Source organism: Diadema setosum, chromosome 18, assembly GCF_964275005.1.
Source record: "Diadema setosum chromosome 18, eeDiaSeto1, whole genome shotgun sequence".
Classification (NCBI taxonomy): domain Eukaryota; kingdom Metazoa; phylum Echinodermata; class Echinoidea; order Diadematoida; family Diadematidae; genus Diadema; species Diadema setosum.
The window spans coordinates 9,142,830-9,157,921 of record NC_092702.1 but is presented as its reverse complement, the minus strand read 5'-3'; the positions used below and the strand labels follow the sequence as shown (position 1 = coordinate 9,157,921).

Here is a 15,092-nt window from a genome sequence, read left to right as displayed (position 1 = left end):
ACCCGACCTTAATTAATTAGTGAGTAGGTGTTGCTTCCACTACACAATCATCATCATACCACTCGCTAAACAGCTATACTGCAAACTATAGAGGGCGAAATACGTAAAACGAATAACGGAGCTGCAGTACGGAATTATTAATACTAACTCAAAAACATTTATTCGCAAGGGGACGCGTGCGCCAACTTGTATTTTTGTAAAGGCGCCTCCCCTTTACGGAATTCCTGGATCCGTCCCTGGTTACACGCGTTACTGATTTTCTCTTTAAGGCGGTGGGGGCCAGAATTATTGTAACGATACATAACAAGATTTAAAAACATTCAAGAGCTGATTGCTGTACACTGATTTATAAAATAAATACAGACCACCTCGGGGTGCTTAGCAGGTATATAGGCCTACTCCTCGTTACTATTTTGTAGGATAGACATTTCGGAAGGACAGGGTGGAAAATAATGCTGTATAACCTTACACACGTTTAACACATAGCGTGCAGATCAAGAAAAAACAGAGATAGTATCAGGTCCAAATAAGCAAATATTTCTTCCCGCTCTGCGTATGCGACTTTGCTGTGACTATGTACAGTATGCAACACAAGTCCGTGGCCATGTGTGACGGCAAGACATATTAGCTAATTTCCATTTCTCAAGCCCTCGCTCTATCCAACAGCTGCGTCACACGCACACATCTGTCCGATCGTGGATTACCTTTTTCTCATCTCATCGGTCTGATACACCCGAAAACTGCAAGATTGAGCGGAATTACTTTCTTTTTAAAATTATCTTATTGTATGTATTTGATATGTTTAGGTCAGGAAAGTCCAGTCGCGTGTCTAGTCTTCAGACACTGCGATGTGCGCGCTTTTCGACACTGGTTCTCCGATGCCATTGTCCACTTCGCATGTGTACGTTCCGCTGTCCGTACCACGAACCGGTGAAATCTATATAATAAAAAGACATACATGAGTACAGCAAAGAGAAAAAAGAAATGAAAGTAATATCAGTGACACTTGATTGTTTCTTATAGTCCAAGCAGCATCTGTTTCCAACAAACAAATCTGATTGTGACATTTACAACACAGGAAGATATTGTGTTCAAAATGATCATAACCCAACGACTTGAAAATGCATGTAAGGTGACCTTATAGTGTTTTTGCTAATAGCAGGAAACGATGCAGAGGTTAATAACGGTCAAAGTGTTCGGCATCATGGTTGTGAAATATCATCTGGAACGAAGGCGGTCGTTCAACAATCTCGAAATATTAGTAAACTACTTCAGGCTTCACGCCCGTATATAAAGTAGACGAGCCCGAGCCCTATCTCATTCATTCATTTATTCATTTTATTTTCATTTCCAAATAAACTTTGTATTACCAAAAAAAAGTAGGTGTGACTGATGAGGGAGAGTCCTTCTTCGAAGTACACATCACTAAGGAGGCTGGGCACGCGTTTTGTGTGATCTAGAAGGTTTACACCACTTGTTTCGACGTGGATTCAGAAAATAGGGACATATCTGGAAATGGTTAAAGACTATAGTGGACTAAGTTACAATATATTCCAAAGCCAATCATATGGGTTTCACTAAAAATGATAGAGAGGGAGAAAGAGAGAGGGAGACAAGACCCCCATAAGAAACACGCAGTGCAAAGGTGAAATAACACAAAGCAAAAAAAGAATCACCATGAGCCATCCGGTGGCTTGGTTTTCCCGCGGTCCTCCAATCGTCTGCACGGCAATGTTTGAATAGTCCCCTGGCAAAAGAGCGCCATCTATCGTCCACTTGATGGTCGGGGTAGGGAACCCTTCCCCCTCGCATTGGATGTAGGTTTGCTGGCCCGCTGACGTCACGATTGTGTCGTTGTTGTTCTTTGTAGGGGAGATCAAATTTATTCGAGGAGCTACATGGATTTAAGGTAAAAATAAGGAGGAGAAGAAGAAGAAAGAGGAAGGAAGAGAAGAGGAGGAAAAATCATTCTGTTGATGTAGGCCCTGTTATCATTACAATCGAATACATGTGCATTACATTACCTATTGCTGAGCATGCAGCCAATATTAGCTCTAAGATATCATTTAACAGAACTAAAAGGCCGCAAGAAAACTATATCATGTGATCTCTAGCTGGATGTCTCCTTAGTGTCATCCCCACCACCACCATCACGAGAATCACACGCACCGCAGAGAGGGCATTGACCCTCAGACCTCTGGTTCTGACCGTGACCTCTGGGGCCTGTTTCATTAAAAAAATGCAATTGATCTTACGCTCGATTTATCGAGCGTAACTCGTTTAATCGAGTGTAAGTTCAATATTGAGCGCAAGCCATGTTTCATAAAGACACTTGCAATTGATTTCAAGAAAAAAATGCGTAACTTTCAGTACTTGCGATCAATCACAAAGTTGTTTATGAAACACAATTTGCGATTGATTGCAACTTTCGCTCAATCTTTATGAAACAGGGCCCTGGGGCCTGTTTCATAAAACTTGTCATCAGTGACAACTGCCACATTTCTATGACAAATTTGCTCTCAGCCAATCAGATGCAAGGATTTCAGTAGCTTGTCACATCTATGACAACTTGTCACTGATGACAAGTTTTATGAAACGGGCCCCAGGTCTCCCTATTAAAATACAACAACCCCACCTGTAGAACAGCCATTATTATTGCATATTGTCATCACTTATTGTTTCGGATATACGTTCAGTGATTACTACAGCCATGGACCCTATCACTCTAGCCTACAATGGCCTACATTGTCCAAATTGAGACGCCATCAACGCGGTGCAACACACCAACTTCTGTTTCAGTATGTATATCTGTAACACTTGTTGCTACAACTCGACTCGGTTGGAAGTCGTCTTCAGAAGGGATTTGGTATTGAGGAGGATGCGTCACTATAATGGTGATGATAATAATCATATATCTTATTGCAGGATAGAATGGAACGCTTGTCTTGGAGACTGGCGGAATGAAAAGGGCAAGTAGCATTCTAACTCCGATTGCTACTCTAACGCACAAACACCTACACCTACACACACACGCACACACGTTTTTGCGATAATCGTTATCTATTGACATTCAAATCAATGCAAAAATAATATCATCAGCTGATGCCGCTGTACAAACAGAAAAAAATCACACTTTTTTGTCTAACACAAATAACAGTGTTCTACCCAGGAGGTACTACCTTTCTGCATAAATAGTACATGTACTTTCTTAAACATTGAAATTAAACTTAATATTTCAACACCTGGCATTCCAGTCATCACACATACACACACACACACGCACACACACACACACACACAAACACACATATACACACACATAAACAGCATACACTCACGTGGGATATATCATAAAAAGTGTCATAGAAAGGCAAACACAAATTTGGACCTCCTTACAGTTCTTTTTTCTCGAGACGATTTGATTTAATTTCCCTATAAACAGAAATGTAAGTGTTTGAAGCACGTAGTGTATTCGTATAAATTCAAATAATATGTTCTTGTATATTCTCCAGTATTTGGCAATATCTCGAGTGCCACTCACCAAAACATCCTGCCAAATAAAAAGACAAAAACTATTGCCTTAGTCAGGGCCGGCGGAACCGGGGGGGGGGGGGGGGCTCGGGCCCCCCACTTTTTGGCACCATACAAAGGAATACATAAGGTGTCACCACTCTGCCCCCCCTTTTTTTTTAACCCCGGAAGTGCGTAAGTGGCACTAGAAAGAAACACATAGAAACCTTGAAGTGTGAGCGCGGTACAGGATTTGATTTTTGCTTGTCAGCTGAAGAAACCGGAAGTGCACGACATGTCACGCCGAAGGCCTTTTTTTGTTTGTTTTTGCTTTTGTTTTTGTTTTCGTTTGTTTGTATTTTCTTTTTCTTTTTCTTTTTTTTGCTTGTTAGCTGATTGAACCCGGAAGTGGGCCCCCACTTTTGAAAACGTTCCGCCGGCCCGCCATGGCCTTAGTGTAAGGTAGCCTTTTGCAAAGGCAGCTCGCAATAATTTGTGGATGTGCATGTACAATTGTATAGCGACCTGCGAGCGGAGCTGAGCGAGCTGTGTGCGAGCTGCCTTTGCAAAAGTATGTAAGGCTACTCTAGGTGCTAGTTCACACAAGCCAAAAATCTTGGGTTTATTTCCACCAAATAAAGACATTATAGCAGAGACACTGACTCCAGCTTAAAAGGTTAATGAGATTGCGCTAAGTCTCTTGCCTTCTGATTTGTCCACGAAGCTGGCGATTTCCCAGCCCCACGAACAGGGAAATGGGGCGGAGATAAAAACGGGAGAGAGGGGAGGGAAAAAAAAAAAGACCAGAAAGTGAACTAAAAAGCATAATACCGTTTTGATTCACTCCATGATCAAACTGACTTCCTACGAAAAAGTGAACTTATGCAAACAGATAAGCGTAAGATTCAGTGTATAAATCAGACCTCTAAGGGGCTTTCAAAACTTCTCACATTTTTATGAAACAGTGATCACAGTCATGATCGTAATATGCAAATAATATAATGATGAGGTGATGACGTCATCGTCTGAACCCCCCCCCCCCTCCCCATTGACATGTACACTAACTTTCACTTAATTTCCTCGTTTGATATGAATATAAAAAGAAAGCCCATTAATTGATTTAGAACAACGTCGCAGTGATGTTATGGTTCTCGCCTTCAATAGGGAAAAAATAAATGTTACTTATTACTAGTATTACTTATGATGACCGATCTATGATTGAAAAGATAGATACTATTACGTGCAATTCGAAAGAATTTCACTTTAATGTCAATGTCAGTTTCGCGGTAAGTCGATGAGAGGCCTCAGAGGAAATTTGAGAGCAGGATAAGTGCAGGATTAACCTTCACGAGTACATTGTGCTTTGGGAAGCACATCTGACCCACGTCTAACAAGGAGAGAGCGTCGGTGTATTTCTATACCTCCTATGATGCAAGTTTAGACAGAAGTTTCATTCTCATTCCAAACAAAAAAAAAAACAACAACGATAAAATATATAGGACCCTAGTGGGTCTACAAAGATGTTACTCACGTATTCTTAAAAGAATAAATTTATAATGTAAACAAGCACAGAACCGTGTACATTAAAATATAAATGGAACAACAGAGGAAAATCTGATAGGGATTTTATAAATCTTCTCCTTTTCTCTTCAAATAACCATATAAAAATCAACTATTCATTCAAACTGATGTCACTTGAAAGTAAGCTGTCAAATTTCATTTGAAGTGGATTGGAATTGAAAGTCGTTCCCTTCACAATGCATATAGTGGCTTTTTTACTCAACGTTTGTATGAAATATATTGCGGAAATTGCGAATAAATTTGATATTTAAATGATATTTCAGGTGTTTCTTTGCAATTCTTCCACATACATGTAGCTCACAAATCATCCGACAGCAATTTATCCGTGTAGAAGTTAAATATGCCAATTGCCATTTGCAAATGCCCGTAGAATTAATTATCCAGTGCCCTCGTCAGAAAGGTCAACCCTAACGGCGAACCTAGAATGCAAAGAGCCGATTTATTATACACATACACTCGTTCAACCACAGGTTCCAGCTTTAAATCTTTGTGTGAAAGAAACGCAGGACTGCTGATGTACGGATAAAATGTTTATGTCTTTCATTTTCCTGCAAAACTGTTGAGTGTAACCAGGAAAGACAGTAATGAATGTCAAATGCAATTTAGACATCGACTTTCTCACCCCCACACTTTACTCCCACAGGGGCTCTAGTAGCAATATTTTTTTTTTTTTTTTGGCCAAAACTAGAAGAGAAATTAGATTACGAAACTGCGACTAGACGAGGGGTATGCAGTGCTAAAATCGGGCAAAAGCGTGGGGCTCCATGATTGTATACACGTTTAATGGCGACTCTTAAATTAATCACGTTAGGCTTGTTGACTTCTCGTGGGTAAAAGTGCGAACCTAATCGTGAAGCAAGCCACGATGTTTGAACTCACAACCCGAATATGGTCACTCCGCGAGCAGGGAGGACAGCGAAGCAAACGCGACGCCAGGTAAAACAGCCACAAATAATATCGCAATTAAGGCAACCTACAACATGAAAAATATACTTCCTTTAATCCATCAAGTCTTGAGGTATAATTTACTTTGCTGCAGAAACATTCATCTTGTGCCACAAATAATTTGACATTTTTGAAATTCACTACATATCGGAGAGAAGTAATATGGGAACTGGTCATATTCATTGAATCTGCAGAAAAACAGAAAGATATTTACAAAATTAACCAATAAACTAAGTTGACGTCACATTTCTGTCACAATCATTATCGTCATCTTTTGTCTGCAAAGATCGATTTTTATGCTCGTGTACGTTTGTTTGGACGTGGACGTTAATCGTCTTAGACTAAGATTAGATGAGGGTATATTGTACTATACGATGCTAGTGGTCACCATTAACATGGGAAGTCCGTCTGGTTGTTGATGACTTGATCAAACCCAAATTGTTTTCATGTGATTTGCTATTTTGAACATTCTAATAATTTCCGCTTACTCCCCCTCCCCCCCCCCTTCCTGTCTTTCTCATTGCGTGTGTATGTGCTAATTATAGGTTGCATTCTTCCTTGCGTTTTGCTCTATTTTGTACGCTGTACTTCTTTTACATGTATATTTTTCTAGTACATTGTTATACGGATCACTGAGAGGTGTAAAGAATTAATACACCTGTAACCAATCACTGCTTAGATAATTTCTATGTTAGTGTATTAGCACACAGAAGTGATAATCACTTTAACTTGTTATTATTTATCAATTTGTTCATTCTTGACGCCAAAGATTCGTGGCTACAAAAAGTACGCAGACACTGTGAAGCTGTGCTTTATTTCACTGAAATTAGCTACTATATGTAATATCTGTCTATTAAGTATAAAAAACAAACAAACGTGGATTTACAGCTCAAACCCCGCGTTGAGCCGTCTATAGGATTGAGATAGATAACTTTGCTGTCTTGAAACTTTAAGAGAGTAACAAATAGTAACAAAGAGTAACAGGTATCCTGCCCTCCCTCTTTTCCAATTCTTCAAGATCACGCACCAATCTAACATTAAAATATTAATAAACGACAACTTAATCATAAAGCAGGGACTTTCAGCTCGTTAGAGTGAACTCATGTATGGTAAAATGAAATTTTCTGATTTTCTGCTTTAAATTGAAACTTGAATCAATTATCAATTCCTGTCAAAATGGTGGAGATCGTTTATAAGTTTGATTGATGTTGGCGGCTTATAACACATGCAACAGAAATTACTCATGTATTTTACGGATGATAATGAAAAACAACAATGATGACAGTGATGATGGGGATGAATCAATGTTGATACCTGTATATTGTACTTCTTCTATAGTAAGAATATTAATAGCAGCAATGAATAAAAAAAGTTGAATCTAAAAATAACAATGGTTCCACTTAAATCATTTTAAGATGCAACGTTGCACTACAGTAAATTCAGTAGTGCAAGTTTCAGTGAGTGATTTATGGAATCTACGAACTACAAACAATATTCAATTCAAATCAATTCAATTCAAATTTTATTTCATTTTTCGAAAAGAACATAAACATATCACTTTCTTTGGTAACAGAGAATAAGGTTGCATAATCAAAGCAAAGTAAGTTAGGTTAGTGATGATTTTGATGTTTATATAGGGCTCATAGGCCTTTTTCATATCGAAAATATCATATGGAAAAAGAGGCCAAGAGATTGACGGACACTGTCATTTCAACTGTGGTAACTGTATTAGATCTACGTGATATATCAGGGCATTTCAGCGTATTGGTTCTGAAAGGGTTACAGTGGCGGACCTACGGAGGGGGGTGAGTTACCCCCCCCCCCCCCCTCCCCTTCGGATCCTTATGTGATGTGCATAGAAAAACGCCACCATGTGCGCAGACTCACACAGTATGAGCTTATAGCACTGCATGTGTCTGAGGCTTAGTTCAACAGAACCAAAAAAAAAATGTGAAGATCTTTATTTTTTATTCATTTATTAATTAATTTATTTTTCTTGTTATCATCATTATTTTTATTATTGTTATTATTATTATTATTATTATTATTATTATTATTATTATTATTATTATTATTATCATCATCATCATCATCATCATCATCATTATTTTTGCTTGTCAGCTATTTTGGGAGAGAATACAAGCAAAAAATGTGAAGGACTTTTATTCGTTTATCAAATTATTTCTTTTTTATTTTTATTTTTTGGCTTGTCAGCCGATTTGGTGAGAGAAGTGGCAGCAAAAAAAAAAAAAAAAATGTGAAGACTTTTTTTTTCCTTGTCATGAACCATTGTCGCCCCTCCCCCCCCCCCCCCCTTAGCAAAAAAGCTAGATCCGCCCCTGCGGTGACAATAATCATGTAGTAGGAGGAGGAAGGGGAGAACAGATGCCATCACGATGATACATCGAAGAGACAGAAGGCACCACATATACCACCCAGACAACAGGCACGAAGGTGGAATAGTTTCACGGTCAGGTTTGTATACTGGCGACGGATCAAGTTCTCTGTGGCATCTAAAAATAAAGAAAAGTGGCTGAAATAGAAAAGCGGTATGACTCCCTCCCTAATTCTGTTTATTGCTTACCTGCGAAGAAGTGGGTGATGTTATCCCGAAACACACAAATTCCCTATTCCTAGATGTTCATTAATCCGAACATGAAAAAGGGATCGTAAATCCAAATATTTGTACATTTGTGGCATCATTCCAAGGTTTGCTATTTCGAAGATTCGTAAACTTCCGAAAATAAAAAATCAAAATATGGTTTATTAATCCGACAATAAAAGAAGATTCGTTATTCCAAAGGTTCGTTATTACGAAAATGAAAAGAAGGTGGGCATAGGCCTACTAATGAACGTTCTGAATTACGAAACTTATTTCACTCTCAGATTATAACAAATCCTTTGGAATAATGAACGGTGTTTTTTTTTTTTTCTTCTTCTTTTTTTTTCATTTTGGGATCAATGAATCTTCGAAATAACGAACTGCAACAAAAGAGGTAACCAGGATGTACTAACCTGCAAACATAGGGCGAGAGGGTTATGCTGTGATTGGAATAGACTCTCTAAAAAACAAAAGTAGTTGAGAATGATTTTGTACACCTTTGCAAGGCAAATGTGTACTGCCATGGTTTACCGCTGTACTAACTCGAACTTAGATCCAGATGTCATCTTGGGGGTTCACTTCCCTGCAGCAAGATGCGACTGACACAGCTGTGAAAAATTTTCGGCAAAATGATGCCACGAGTGTAACTTATGAAGCAGATTAGTTTATCATCAGTATTTCGCAATTGTTGACAGCATCGTTCTAAGGATCACTATAATTATACAGACACAGATGAATGGAAAAGTTTCTCTAGTCTTCTGCCATCAAAGAAAACTAAGGTATAAAATATCAAATAATAATAGTAATAACAACAACAATAATAATCATCATCATCATCATCATCGTCACCATCATAATTGTAATAATCATAATTAATAAGTTGCTCTTAATAGGAGCTATAAAAATCCTAAACTAGAAACCACGAAAATCGATAAAAGACGAAATGTTTGTGCATTCACATATACCAATGAACGACAGATAGCTGCAGGTAAAGCTTACTTCACTCAAAGATGTCTTTTAAAGTATGGTGTTAAAAAAAAAAATCATGTTCAGTGTTCATTTCCCCCTTGCTTCGTCACGTCGTATATGACACACAATTTAAACATTACTGACACCTACATGTATATACGAGTATGTGAAACCTAACCTTTAACCTATAACTGCATTGCAATACACGACACTCTGGCAACCGAAACGATAATTCATAATATGCTGTGTTTGACTCCATCCGAAATCTATCACTTCTTAGAATGTGCATGGTAGTATGTCGTGTGCGAAAGACAAACCATGGCAAACATCAGTACAAGAGCAATAATAACTGTCTCCCGCAGAGGGACTTTTAAAGGGATGGCATAGTGTTGGTTGAGATGGGTCTTTGGGTTTCCAACTTTTTTTGAGATAATAAGAGACCTCTTAAGAAATATTAAAAAAAGCATATCGTACTGCATATCACTGCATGTAACATTTTCGCCCGAATGTTTGGAATTCATTCAGTATTCATAATTGATGACCATGTTGTTTGGGAACCGAAGTAATAATGATCAGGGCTCCCCCGCTCAAACTCGATGCTACACACTGAAGGTAGTCTAGCAATATTTTCTAATATCGATAAGGAAAGGAGCTCATGTTTGAATTCCTGTCAGATATTACAACACATATGCAATCTGATTGGTGGAAGTCGCTGCAGTATATTCTGTAAGGTATAAGAAGAATAATCCTTATGTAGAAATGAATTCAGTTCCTATGTTTCTCGTGTTTTTTTATGATAAAAATCATACTGCTTCTGGAACGTCAATACGGTCCAACTCCTTTGAAGCACATACGTCTTCCATGAAATAAAATCCAGCAGCTGTGCATCAGACTGTTTACAAAAGGGGAAACTTGAATGTCATCATCTACTGTCTTTCGACTCTCGAAATATCATGGCACGCTCCTGGCATTTCTCTCAACCGTGGCATGCGGGTATGTTAACCTGCAAAATGATATTAAACATCTCTTCCACCCTCCCTATCGCTCTCTCCCCTTCTCTGTCTCTAATAATGATAATGATAATGACAATAATGGGATAATTTTGATTAAATACTATCCGCCACCTCCACCACTACTACTGCTAGTACTACTACTTATCATTATCATTTTAATATCATTATTACTATTATTATTATTACTATCATTATCATTATCATTATCATTGTTTTAATATACTACAACTTCGTTGGGGAAAAACAATTATGGAAAACGATAAACATTTTGCAAAGCATTCTCTAGATCATCCAAATGTCATCAAGAATCACTGAGTCTTGTTGAATGACAAAATCATAATTTTTGCCCCATTTCTAGTGACCAATAAGTATTTCCATCATAATGATGACAAGAGTAAAAAGACGTGAGTCTTATGGCGAGACTATAACTTAAGTTTCCTCTCTGTCCGTCCGCCGTCGATGCGAAACAAGTCCCTGTCATTCGGTCTTCAGAGCACTAATCCGGCTGTAATGAGCTCTTCGTGCAGACCGCCTGCTTTTCGTTACGGATGTCAACCACGATCGTTCTTTTAAAGTGCACGTCCACATCATGTTCCAGTTGACGCTCAAGGAAAAGTTACCCTTTAGACGCAATGCGTGGATATTCAGTGAATGCTGAAATATCAGTTGAGCACATCAGTGAACTTTGAAGTTCAAAACTTTGACTTGCTAACGTTTTGGTCGAATAGATTTGTCATCATCTCAGGATTTTCAAGAAGGTTACCATGGTTGCAACAGCTCGTAATGTTTCAGTAGTTGGACGGAAAAAAGAAAATAATGTATTTCGCGGGCTTTTAGTTTTGTAGTAAATTGAAAGAGTATTTGACTCCAGAGGGCGGGGGAAATAACATCAGAGTGACATCCTGTCATTCGCGGTGATATATTATATTTTTTTAATTAATTAATCAAAAAAGGGAAGAAAATGTTTGCCACCTTCTCCACATACAATCAAACACAGTATATCTTTCTGTGGCCATACAATCTAAGAAATGAAATGGCACTGTAACAAAATGATTTGTTGAATGATAATGATGACATGACAATGGTGATAATGATATAATAATGATGATGATGATGATGATGATGATGATGATGATGATGATGATGATAATAATAATAATAATAATACTAACGAAATTAATGATAATAAAAGATATATTGTACTTGAAATAAATGAATGTGAGATCATTAATGCTTATATAGGCATATAGGGCGATGTGGCATTAATGATAATAAAAAAATATATTGTACTTGAAATAAATGAATGTGAGATCATTAATGCTTTTTAGGCATATAGGGCGATGTGGCATGGGGAGTACCCCTCCTCTTTAATACAGAAACTGCCCTGCCTATACACGCTATTGCTTCAACCATAAAATGCTCCATCCTACATAGATAATCATAACAAAAGCACTGCACACGAAATGCAATCTTGAGATGGTGGTTGTTGAAGGGTAATATAACGGATATCATGATTATTTGTGTTCTAATAAAGTCAGCCCTTTGCTTGATTTATTCTTCTGAAATATCTCAGTTGTGGTCTTTAAAGATCGTGCTGCTATCTGATGGTCCGGATTAACGTTTTTTCTGCTTACTCAAAGAGTCCATACATGCAAGATGACGATGATATATCGCATTGTGCTATCTTCCATTTATATATCATTTTCTATCGCCTTCTATAGTATTCTTATATGTCCTATACGACCTTTCGTATCGAAATGTAACCGAATGACAGTGACGCATTCTTGTTTAACACATCAAGTAAATAGTATAGTTTATGTCGTGAATCGTAGTCTTGTATGACAGACCTACTTGTCGCAACGACTCACTCATCTACGCTTGAGATGAAAGTGGAAGTCGACGAAATGTTTAGTAAGCTTCGTCTTGATCAAAAATTAAATCAAAATAAGTTCACTAAATCCATAAGAAATTCCTGAAAGATTTTTGCGCAATTTTGCATCATAACGGTGTGAAGTAGAATTGAATAAAAGCGGACGTACCATTAGAAGTCATGGGTGTTTTATAGTTCAAAGTCTGCGAAACTCAAGCCCTTAGCCCTATCAGCAAAAAACAAAAACATAAACAAAACACAAATCACAAAACACAAAGAAAACAAGAAAACACCGTGCATTGGGCTGGTTATTTACTTTCATTCTTCTTCGTGATCTATGTCAAAAACCTGGCCCATTGTTTATATACTTATGCTGAATTCTTTATATTAGTCACCTTTCCTTGTGGTGCTCAGAGCATTTGTCAAGTTCAAAGCGCCTAATGACTACGTGCTCGATTAGATTACTAATCATTGGCTAAATACCGGGTTAGCAATGTTTATTCATTGACGGTTTCTTGCCAGGTTTATGATGGTGATTATGATCATGATTGCGTTCATAATCCCAAGCTTTATGAGCGCTGTACGAAGTGCAGCGATATATGATTATAGGAGGTACCGTTCGCTCTTTATTGATTTGAGCCCGATATCATTGCTGGTCCGAAAGGAATGTATTACGAGTTGTCATGACGACATGATGAGATTTAATTAACACAGAATGTTATACTCCGTGTACGTGCTGGTGACAATTCAGTTCACACAGTGCCAAGAATAAAAGAAGTAGAATGACCATCACATTATGCTTCAAGCCACGATGTGATGGATCGAATACGAAATAGACACGAAAGAAGAAGAAACGAGATGAAAAAAAAAAATAGATGACGAAAATGATAGTCTTCAGAAAGCACGAAGTTTATTGTCTGCTTTCATATCAAGATAAAAGAAAAAAGAAGAACAGGAGAAAGAGGGGGAGATTGCGTTATTACCCTTTAATTTCAAAATGCTTTTTTTTTGGGGGGGGGGGGGGAGGTAGTTGAGGGATACCTAGGTGAAAAACGGTATATCATTAAAAGAAATGCCATGTCACTTCGTCGATGTGAGCATTCCTCTGTCGCTGTCAATATTTGAGGAGCAGGCTGCCAGTGTGGGGTGACAGCGTGTAGCCAGAATGTGTCAAGATCAGTTCATTTGATCCCGTGTCGGGCAGACGATCCTGTCCGCCACAGCGGGGGTGTCAAGGTCCGTCACTTAACATATATCGCCCAGTGACAATCTACTCATCAACATTGGTCCACAGGATGTACTGGGGGGGGGGGGGGGGGGTAGGTATAGGTGACAAAGATCACCGAGAAACTGTGCCAACAAAAACATTGTTTTTTTCCTGCTGAGACGATAACATTATACAGCAAGTTCGAAACCGACGTTCGGCTGACATAGGTGGAAAGTATAAAACAATACTGTGTATCAATAGGCTTGATTTATACATTTCCCTCTGTATTTGGGTACTGAGTCAGTGACGTATTTTCAGTTTCATAATACATAAGGGTCTGATCAAAGTACATTGACAGGCAGACTGCATGACATCAATTCAACTCACTGGAAGGGGGGGGGGGAGGAAGTGGGCTGAAGGCCTAGGAAATGAGACAGCTTTTTAATGTCGTTGTTCTCTTAGAATTTACTTGTGACAAATTATGAGAACGCACTTGTGTAATTCCATGTCCCACAGTAACACAACAAACATTATTTTGTAAACAGATTAAAGTGAATAGATAACATTTGAAAAGTTAAAGGCACAATTTACCATTTGCAGATGAAACAAAAACCCAGCATTAGTGCTTTAAGATAGTTCTAAAATGTGAGTCAGGGATAGAAACAACCACTGTAAAAATTTGAATTCGTATAATCGATGTTAAGTGTTGTTAAATACACAAAACGTGAACAATAGTTATAATAAGAATGTTTCCAGACTAAACCGTCTACAGTTACGGTTTATTGAGAAAAACACTGATATCTCCTTATATTTTAGGCTTTATTGCAAAAATTTTATATGGCAGGATGTTTTGTGACACAACAGACCTACACATATGCATCAAAATTATATCTTGAACATTTTTGAAATCACTGCTCCCAAAGGTAAACAGGACCTTTAATAAAGGGAAATAAAATTCTATTTCAAATTTGATAGGGACAGATATCTTGGAGAAAAACTGAGTTGCGGGAGGGGGCGCTCAAGGAGAGGGAATTTTCGATGAGATAGACATGCTTCAGAATACGGATCATGTTGACGTGAAAGTCCGTGCAGCTGTCAGTTCAGCTGACCAATTATAAACCTTTCGTTTACATCTTCATAGATGACATAAATTTAAACAAAGAGAGAGAGAGAGAGCATTCAGAAGGTTTAATCTACAAACGGAGAAACTCCTGTTCATGGTTACGATGGCTTTGATAAATGGAGCAAATATAAATCGAGGAAAATGAACGTTTCAGCAAAATCGGACGAAAAACATTCAAGTGATTGATATACATTGATATAGTATTAGTTTTAGTACTTTGCTGCGCATCAAAATTGTTGATATTGTATACAGAAGTATGAAGAAGACATACA

At 38.0% G+C, this 15,092-nt stretch overlaps 1 protein-coding gene across 1 annotated transcript in view; it reads right to left on the bottom strand.

Moving 5' to 3' along the window:
* Window positions 1-431: 431 nt before the first annotated feature.
* Window positions 432-15,092, bottom strand: part of LOC140241875 (insulin-like growth factor-binding protein 7) — a 26,778-nt gene continuing 12,117 nt past the window's right edge. Inside the window, exons 2-3 of the mRNA XM_072321628.1 lie at window positions 1,677-1,894; window positions 432-937 (exon numbers count right to left, since the gene is read on the bottom strand). Of these exons, the coding sequence (XP_072177729.1) occupies window positions 830-937; window positions 1,677-1,894 (326 nt within the window). The 3' untranslated portion in view covers window positions 432-829. The remainder of the gene's footprint in view (window positions 938-1,676; window positions 1,895-15,092) is intronic.